General features: G+C 33.7%; 1 protein-coding gene across 1 annotated transcript; it reads left to right on the top strand.

The window, feature by feature from the left end:
* Positions 1-2836: 2836 nt before the first annotated feature.
* LOC145311788 (transmembrane protein 230) lies at positions 2837-10121 on the top strand. Its single transcript, XM_080150775.1, has 5 exons — positions 2837-2906; positions 3343-3409; positions 3731-3859; positions 4236-4345; positions 9915-10121. Exons 1-5 carry the CDS (start codon positions 2895-2897, stop codon positions 9963-9965), a joined length of 369 nt encoding a protein of 122 aa, XP_080006901.1. The 5' UTR covers positions 2837-2894; the 3' UTR covers positions 9966-10121.
* The last annotated feature ends 344 nt before the right edge of the window (positions 10122-10465 follow it).

Here is a 10465-nt window from a genome sequence, read left to right as displayed (position 1 = left end):
ATTTAACACTTTTTTCCATATCTTCAGTGTATATGGTCCGATTTTCCAAATTTTTTAAGTTAAGGATTTAAAAATTAAATTTTTTGTCGTTTTAATAAAACAACCATGACGGCCAGACTGCCTTTTATCAGGTTTTTGGCTATTATTATATGTTTTACATATTTCCCCATATCTTTGTATATTTTGATGCAATTTTCAAACTTTTATGGGATATCTGTATCAAAAAAATTTTTCCCATTGTTATGAGCATCTTTAATATAATTTACTTTGACCATCGTCATCATGCAAAATAAAACAAGGTTTCATGTTTATTTTATCCAATAAATCTATTCTTGATTTTAGTAAAAACCTTTTAAATCTACGTATTCCAATCGACGATTTTTTGTGCTTCGCTACTTATGGATGTTGTCATCCTTGTTTATATTAAAATTTCTATTTCTCTTAAAATATGATGTACTATGTATTTTTAAAATGTATGATTATGTAAATAATGAGAACTTAGTTATGGGTCTGAAGCAAATTTCCTGTGTATAATTTAAAGGGGGGGGGCGAAAGTGACACTTTTTGAAACCAAAACTAAAAGTCAAAGGAACTCAACTAAAAAAAGAGTTACAGGTCTGACATTTTGCATGGCAGTTGCTTTATAGGGGTACAATATGGAAATGTGAAGAAACGGCGGCGCAACCGCCGAAAACCGCCGAGAAAAGGCAACAAAAATTACGGCAGGAAACGGCGGTTTTCGGCGGTTGCGCCGCCGTTTCTTCACAGTTCCATATTGTACCCCTATAAAGCAACTGCCATGCAAAATGTCAGACCTGTAACCCTTTTTTTAGTTGAGTTCCTTTGTTGACTCTTAGTTTTGGTTTCAAAAAGTGTCACTTTCGCCCCCCCCCCTTTAGTTTGGCCTGGACCCCCCCCCCCTCCACACTCTAATTCGAGTGTTTAGAACTGTACTCTGACTTTGTTAACTGGTAAATGATAGAGGAGAAAACAGTTTCTAGATTGATTTAACTATAATGTTCTCTCCCTTCTAGGATTTTACCAAAGATAGGTAAATTTCATAACTTTTTTTTTTAAAGAGGAGGGGGTAGTTATGTCTCAAAATAAAATTTGTGGTAAATGCAGTGAAATTTGTTCAGAAATACCACATCTGAGGTTTTCACTCATGCTATTCATTAATAAACATTGTTTATTAAACAAGGATGATTTATTCATAAATAGCACAGCAAAGGATTATTTTTTAGCAGTTTGTGAAAATGTTTATTAGGGTTACAAAGACAAAAATACATGTCTAGATAATTAAAGTTAATTCTATGTTAAAATATTTACATACAAAATGTAGCCAAAACAAAACAAAAAGATTTTATATAGAGAGAGCATAAATATTTTGCTGTATTTTTTTTTGCTTTCTACATGTCTATTACAAAGTATTAGGTATGATAATAATCATTGGTATTATGTTTGTTTTATATTTAAATTTTATATTTGTATTCATCAAACTTTACATCTTAAGCCATGCCTAGGTAAAATCAAGATATATTTAGTGCCACCAAAAGAAAAACTTATGCCTCTAACTTACTTCATCATTGATTTAGATTTGTTAAGTCAACGAGTGGGGCTTAATTTAGGGCCTACGCGCCTTTTTTGGAACATTAATAATGTCTTGTTTTTTTTAGAAACGGCGTGGATTATACAACTAATGAAAATTTAAACAGTAAACAGTTTTAATGACTATTTTTAGTCTTTCAAAACAAAGTTGAAGTCTTTCATTTCAAATATAAACTCTCAACTATAAATGTGAATTTATGACAGCATTACTTAATATTCTAATACTCGTAATCTTTATAAAGTTTAAGGGGTAGTAGTTCCATGATGAGTATTTAACGATATTAGTCACGCCGGGCTACAATTGAATCAAGACAAAAGTAAGTACCGAGCTCTGGGACCTATGTATGGTGAGGTGAAATTAGACATAAAACCATGATGATTCCAGGTAAAACCAAAATATTTCAGAAAATATTTGAGAAAATTAGATTTGAAAATTTCAAGTTCAGTTTTCATTTCCAAGAAGTTACTGCATAATCATGACAAGAAAAGCAAAGATTATTTATTTAAAATTTTGAACAAGCTTGCTTTTATAAAGTTCTTCATAAAACCATTCCTGAAGGGAGTTAATTAATGGCCATTTTATCAGTTTCTTTGCAAAGGTCACGGAAATTCAGCCTTAAATAAGTCATATATAGGAGGTTTTATGAAAGACTTCATAAAAACAAAGTTCTTCAAGATTTTAAATAAATAATCTTTGCTTTTCTTGTCATGATTAATGATTATGCGGTAACTCCTAGGGGATGAAAATTGAACTTGAAATTTTTAAATCTAATTTTCTCAATAAGACCCCGCTGAAATATTTTGGTTTTACCTGGAAGCATCATGGTTTTATGTCTAATATCCCCATACATAGGTCCCAGTGCTCGGCACTTACTTTTGTCTTGATTCAATTGTAGCCTGGCGTGTAGTAAATATGATGAAAAGAATCAAATCTCACCTTTGACTATTTTTGATTAACACAATGGCATCCAATATTATTTTGTTATTTAAGAATAATAATAAAGGTATTTTGAGATAAAATATAATATTTGAACTTGCATGGTCTCCCCTAATTAATTGTTTCTCGTTAATCGTTTTATCGCATTTTGAAATCATCATTATGGTTCTTCCCTTGATAAAATTTAATAAATGCTATATTATATAAGTTATATAACATCACATTATGTGCAAAAACATTACCAGTCTTCTCTTTAAACATATGTAAAAAATATCTATTTACACATTTTTTCTTTCAGATTTAGAAATGGCTTTATAGAAATAAAAAATAAAAATAAAACAGTATTAAGATGTCAACAAAGGTAAAATTAGTATTGGAAATAATAAATATGGAGAAAGGCTACTCTACAAGTCATTATTTCAGGATTTTTAGTCTGTAATGTTGTATCGTTTGCTGATAACTTTCACAACTATTGTCTTTGATTACCCAATCATTCTCTTATGGTTAAACTATTACTCATATTTTCTATTTTAAATATGTTTGTTAATCTGAGTTGGGATATTTTAAGATAAAAAGGTCGTCTGCGTTTATATCAAGTAATTAAAAAAACCCATTCAACTATGTTAACGAGATTTTAATGATTGATTTAAACCCAGCCAACCTTTTTGTCTTAAAACCCCAACTCAGACTTTTCTATAATTTCATTTATAATTGCTTTTAAAAAAAAACTTATCTGTTCAATTTCATTCTTTTAGTTAACTTTATAAACCTTACTAGTTTTTTCTTTCTTTTTATAGTCTGGTATAAGATACAGAAAGCTTAATCAAGATGATGAATTTGACACTGGTATAAATACAAGTCAAGGTAAAAATATTTAAACTTATGAATATATTAGTAGAATGGCGTAAACTTAACCTGTCCTTTCGTCACTGAAACGCTTATGGATTTTTAATCGACCTTATGAGTAGCTGCTTCATAATAAAGACGTAAAAAATGCACCTACAGATGATATGTCAGAATCGCTTCAATAAATGTAATATTGTCTCAAAAATGGCGATACTCCTAAACATGCTTAAAAGGACTTTTCCAGTAAAGGGGGCGTAAGTTCTACGTAATATGTTTTTGATAGTTAATAGGAAAAGTGCCAGAAGACATGCAATATTTATTCAACAATGTTTTTTTAAGATGCCACAGATGCCTTTTCTCCAGAGCAGTTTGACCGTCCACCCATAAAGACACCATGGAAAGCTATCCTCTATGCATTGATATTGTTCTTGTTGGGATCTTTTCTTCTTACAATTGGTCTCCTAGTAGGTAAATCTATAAATACGTTTTCTTATACTTATCCTAAAATAAAAAGTAGTAGGGGGTTTATTTTGTCTGAAGCCTAAGATTTCGATGACTAGCGAACCGATTGAGTTCTCCAATTTAGGGAAGATTCAAATAGGTCCTAGAGTGGATTTAGGCTATTTTATTTTAAATTTGAAGTCTTTCCAATCTTCGAATACAGAGCCCCTAGATGATAGGTGCGCAGGAACTATAGTTTTACAAAATAAGAAATATACTTTTAATAAACATTGCAGAAAAATTTTGAAGTATAGTCAATAGATCATTAAAAATACCATGTTAAGGTAAGCTACTAAATTAAGATATGTTCGCCCTTAATACTGATTAACCTTTTATTGTTAAGTAACTGGACATATAGTAGACCCGCATTATCAAGATAGATTCTGGCCTCTAGTTATTCTTGGGATGTTAATGTTTATACCTGGATCCTATCATACATATTTTGCATATAAGGTAAAGTTTTTATTACAATAATTTATTTATTTTTTTAAAGGTTAAAAAAGATTATAAAAGCTCCTACTGGATAGTATCCCATTCTCGTAAGGATATAAGACCTCGTTGTGTAAGAACCCCCGTCAAGCTAGAAATGTGTTTTTTTCTTCAAAAATAAAAAAATAACTGAAAATCTTTATTCTAAATTACTGATGTTATTTTACATTCAAATAGACAATGTAAATGAATAACAAAAATATCTCTTTTTATCCTATACACGGGTAGGCTAAAAAAATTCCAGGTTTTTGAAAATACCCATTTAAGCGGATTGCACAGCCTTAAAGTCACATGTCTTGGTATACTGAAAAAGGTAAAAACTAAAAATCAAATTTTATTTTGGGGGCTTTTTGAGAAAATCCGCAAAATTTTTATTTTTTCATTTTCGCCTAAAATTCTCCAAAAATAAGGTAAAAATGTTAGGGTAGGTTTTATAAAACTGTTATTGCTCAGCCCATCGTTATCCTAAAAAAATGTTAGACATACCAATGTAAAGCTTATCTCCTCTAGTTTTCAAAATGACAAACATTTTTAACGTGCATTGTATAGTTTTGTATCTATGTTGCTAAATGTAAAAAGTATCATCAAACTCATCTAAATGTACATTCATTTATCTACATATTGCAAGCTGAATAAAAACCTTGGGTACAAGAATAAAAAATCTTGGGTACCAGAGTTAACATTGTTTACCCTTCGCCATCCTACAGCAAAATACACAACCTCCATCCCTCCCTGACTGGTCTAAATTGATTGAAAGGCCAAAACTCCAGGGATCTAAAGGGATAAGACAATGGTCGATAAATTGATGTACATCTCCAATAATGATTACCTCTTATGCATATTGACAATAGTGGTTCAAACATCTGGACACTTAACTTAATCTAACAAATAAAAAACCTTATTTATTATATAAAAATTTGGGGACTAGTGTAATAAACATCCCATATTACCACCCCCCCCCCCCCTAGATATACCACACTTTTCTGGGATCTTGCTGAGTCAAGTATCAACTGTTAGGAATATCAAAGGATGACTCCATGCAAAATTTGAGCCGGATCCGGCCAAAACCGGCCGTGAATTTTATGAAAAACCGTTTTTTTCCGGTTTTTAGGGGGTATCTGTAAATCGATTCAGCTGGAGCAAAACCGGTTCGAGGTACAAAAAATTTTACTTCACATGAAATTTAGCCAATGCAATTGCCTACAAAAAAGTACTTCATCATCAACTTGATTGGACAACTCTTTCCCCTCCTAAATGTCCATTAAAACCTCGGAAACGGCAAAAATCGCCAAAAATCACGCCTTCAGCGGCAAATAACGGCTAAACGGTCAGCCGGAGGTGAATGAAACATAAATAAAGAAATGTCTGCCTCAAAAAGTTGTTCAACATCAAAGAGATGCTTGAAGTCTCTAAAACGACTCCTTCCCCTCCTTTAAGGGGAAAAACTGAAAAAACGTGATTTTCAAAAGTATGCCCACTTCGTGGGTGTGGGGGGCACTGAACCCGTCACCCCAGGGTCACCAAATATAAAGTCTAGGCGGCCCACAATGCTGAATTTTCACCAAGTGAAAGTCTTGTGTCATTATCTTTTATGAGAAAAAAGTTATTAATTAATTAAAATTTCAAATTGTGATTTTTTGATGGATTTCTTTGATGAAATGACAGGCCAGTCAATTTTTAGGCCATTTTTTGCGGTTTTTGGGCCGTCACGCCCAAACGGTTTGAGATAATCTCACGGGACCTTTTGCCCAACCTAAGTCTGGTTATTTGTGAGGTCTATGGAAAAAAACAGACTTACGCAAAAGATTATAATTATAATCTTTACACAGAAAAATGGCACGAGGTGAGGGTTTGAGGGGGCAAAATGAGCCGACCAGCGATTTTTGACAGCACGCAGCGACGTCGTGCTTCATCCAATCCGGGATTTTTTTTTCCTTAGACCTTACAAATAACCAGGCTTAGGTCGGGCAAAAGGTCCCGTGAGATTATCTCAAACCGTTTGGGCGTGGCGAGCCGAAAACAGCAAAAAATGGCCTAAAAATTGACCAGCCTGTCATTTCATCAAAGAAATCCATCAAAAAATCACAATTTGAAATTTTAATTAATTAATAACTTTTTTCTCATAAAAGATAATGACACAAGACTTTCACTTGGTGAAAATTCAGCATTGTGGGCCGCCTAGACTTTATATTTGGTGACCCTGGGGTGACGGGTTCAGTGCCCCCCACACCCACGAAGTGGGCATACTTTTGAAAATCACGTTTTTTCAGTTTTTCCCCTTAAAGGAGGGGAAGGAGTCGTTTTAGAGACTTCAAGCATCTCTTTGATGTTGAACAACTTTTTGAGGCAGACATTTCTTTATTTATGTTTCATTCGCCTCCGGCTGACCGTTTAGCCGTTATTTGCCGCCGAAGGCGTGATTTTTGGCGATTTTTGCCGTTTCCGAGGTTTTAATGGACATTTAGGAGGGGAAAGAGTTGTCCAATCAAGTTGATGATGAAGTACAATTTTGTAGGCAATTGCATTGGCTAAATTTTATGTGAAGTAAAAGTTTTTGTACATCTAACCGGTTTTGCTCCAGCTGAATCGATTTACAGATACCCTTTAAAAACCGGAAAAAAACGGTTTTTCATAAAATTCACGGCCGGTTTTGGCCGGATCCGGCTCAAATTTTGCATGGAGTCATCCTTTGATATTCCTAACAGTTGATACTTGACTCCGCAAGATCTCAGAAAAGTGTGGTATACCTACCCCCCCCCCCTCCAAAACACAGAGACATTGTACATTAAATTATACTGGTACACAATGTTTTATAACCACTTTATCTTACTTATAGGCTTAAAAACTTTGGGTCTTTTAATTGAATTTTGATTGGTTGGTTCCAAACTATCAGTGTTAAAATTTTTCTACACATAACTTTAATCTACAGAGGGGGTAATTTAGGGGATTTACATCAATCTAAATTTCATTGTCTTATCCCTTAAGATCACTGAAAAGCCCTAATTGTGCATGAACATGAGTTGCGCCTGTTTACGGACCAAGGCATTCCCCCTATACTATTACTATTATTGTCAAGCGCCAGACATAGTAGCAGTGGATATTATGACAAGGGGATATTTTTTCTAGGGGCAATTGCTCTTTGGGGGTGTTGGTACCCTCCTCCAAAATAGTTAAAAACCTTCCTAGTACCTATGAAAAGCTACCCGCTAAAGGAGAACCTGATCTGTTCAACAGTTAGCGAGAAGTGTGCGCATCTACTAGGGTCTTTTCAAAAAATTGACCAGTAAGGTCAATGAACTACACCCATGTGATTTTTAAATAAAGACTAGGATGAAAACATCTGTAAAGGCGAAACATGAAAATAATGGAGGGACAAACGGACAAAGTGAGTTAAATAGCAGATGTCATAAAAAAAAGTAAGAAAAAAAAAGATTTTTGTTTTGGTTTCTTTACGATCAGAGCGAAGTTCTTATTATACGCAGCCACAGTATCCAACCAAGTAGAAATACCCTATCAAATGCCTAACCCCCATGGGGGGCTTATTAGTATATTATATTCCTAACCTAACCTAATTAGAAATATCTTTTAGGTTATCCAAATGCCTAACCCCTGCTGGGGTCTTATTTTATTATCCCTTTATTAACCTAACATAGCCCATTTAAACCATCTTATAGGTTTTTTGAATAACCAACCCTTCCGGGGGGCTTATTTGTATATTCTTAACATAACCTAACCTTTGCAAAAATACCTAAACAAATTTTCCCTTGTCATAATATCCACTGCTACTATGTCTGGCGCTTGACAATAATAGCAAAAGTATAGGGGGAATGCATTGGTCTGTAAACAGGCGCAACTCATTTTCATGCACAGTTAGGACTTTTCAGTGATCTTAAGGGATAAGACAATAAAAATTTAGATTAACAAAAATCCCCAAAATTACCCCCCCTGTAGATTAAAGTTATAATAGAAAAAATTTTACGCTGACAGTTTGGAACCAACCAATCAAAATTCAATTAAAAGACCCAAAGTTTTTAAGCCTATGAGTAAGATAAAGTGATTATAAAACATTGTGTACCAGTGTAATTTAATGTACGATGTCTCTGTGTTTTGGAGGAGAGGGGGGGGGACATTATAGTCTCCAAATCTTTATAAAATAAGGTTTTTTTGTTAGATTAAGTTGAGAGTCCAAACATTTCAACCACTAATATTAATTTAATTTACATAATAGGTAATCATCATTGGAGATGTACATCATTTTTTCGGGCATTGTCTCATCCCTTTAGATCCCTGGCCTTTCAATCAGTCAGGGAAGGATGGAGGTTGGTAAGCAATATTCACTCTGGTACTAAAGATTTTTTATTCTGGTACCCAAAGTTTTTCATCTTGGAACCCAAGGTTTTTTATTCTGGTACCCAAGGTTTTTAAGCTAGAGGAATGGGGGGGGGGGGGACACAATCAAACCATGCACATGTACATTTAGATGTGTTTGATGATACTTTTTACATTTAGCATCATAGATACAAAACTATACAATGCACGTTAAAAATGTTTGTCATTTTGAAAGCTAGAGGAGATAAGCTTTCCATTGGTATGTCTAACATTTTTTTAGGATAACTATGGGCTGAGCAATAAAAGTTTTAAAAAGCCTACCCTAACATTTTTTTAGGATAACTATGGGCTGAGCAATAACAGTTTTAAAAAGCCTACCCTAACATTTTTTACCTTATTTTTAGAGGAATTTAGGCGAAAATGAAAAAAAAATATTTTGCGGATTTTCTCAAAAAGCCCCCCAAAATAAAATTTGATTTTTACCTTTTCCAGTATACCAAGACATGTGACTTTAAGGCTGTGCAATCCGCTTAAATGGGTATTTTAAAAAACCTGGAATTTTTTTAGCCTACCCGTGTATACACAGCTACATTTGATTTTATTTGATTTCGTGGATTTTCCAAACATAGATTTAGTGGCAATAAAATAAGTTGTAATGTGCAGATTTATTCCATTTTATTTACCCTTCTTATCTATTTTTAAACTTATATAGAAAATTGAAACATATTTTCTTTCGAAGAGAAATGAAATGATAGGAAACAAAGATGAATGCGTTAAATCGGAGCGAATCAAAGAAATCGGTGGTTTCCCTAACAAGTGCCTAGTCGAGCTCAGAAATCCTAACTATCTCTCTTGTTTTGAAGTAAATTGAAAATAAGGGGGGGAATATTTACTTGAGGTAGGAGAGATTTGGGTGGTTTATTGCTCGACAGGTGCTTTGATCTAAATCACTTAGTAATTTATAAAATTTGCGAGAAAACGTTACGATTATTATGGACGACATTGCTTTAAAAGAAGGCGTTTCATTTAAATGTTTCCTTATTTTTGTGTCTTATTTCAAAATGTGATGACAAGTTTGTTTAACAAGCATTTCTGTCCTGCCAACCTAGCTACAAACCAACACAGAATTATTTTACTTCACTTGAACTAACCTCACCCCCTCCATTTAGAATAACCGACCCACTAAAAAAATATTTTGTTTTAGGCTTTTAAAGGAGACCCCGATTGGGATTTTGAAGAGTTTCCAGATTTTTAGTAAAAACTTATTCCTAGCTTTTTTATTACTTCTCTGTCATAAATCTTTATACTCAAAATATATTCTGCTTGGTTGAATTCATTTAGTTTTTGTACAGTATGCCTATTACAGGAATATACGAAAATGTCAGTAGACGTTATATAAATTCCCTAATACTTATCTAAAATCTCAAAGTAATATACCAAAAAATAAAAAAAAAAGGGGGGGGGGGCGAAAGTGACACTTTTTGAAACCAAAAATAAAAGTCAACAAAGGAACTCAACTAAAAAAAGAGTTACAGGTCTGAGATTTTGCATGGCAGTTGCTTTATAGGGGTACAATATGGAACTGTGAAGAAACGGCGGCGCAACCGCCGAAAACTGCCGTTTCCCGCCGAATTTTTTTTGCCTTTTCTCGGCGGTTTTCGGCGGTTGCGCCGCCGTTTCTTCACAGTTCCATATTGCACCCCTATAAAGCAACTGCCATGCAAAATCTCAGACCTGTAACTCTTTTTTTAGTTG

The sequence above is a fragment of the Acartia tonsa genome, chromosome 2, assembly GCF_053477335.1.
Source record: "Acartia tonsa isolate MP-2025a chromosome 2, ASM5347733v1, whole genome shotgun sequence".
Taxonomy (NCBI): Eukaryota; Metazoa; Arthropoda; class Copepoda; order Calanoida; family Acartiidae; genus Acartia; species Acartia tonsa.
This window is presented reverse-complemented; position numbering and strand designations above follow the sequence as displayed.

Coding starts and splice junctions, on each gene's coding strand:
- LOC145311788 (XM_080150775.1), top strand. Junction 3,410..3,730: donor TGGTATAAATACAAGTCAAG/GTAAAAATATTT, acceptor TGTTTTTTTAAG/ATGCCACAGATGCCTTTTCT. Junction 4,346..9,914: donor ATACATATTTTGCATATAAG/GTAAAGTTTTTA, acceptor ATTTTGTTTTAG/GCTTTTAAAGGAGACCCCGA.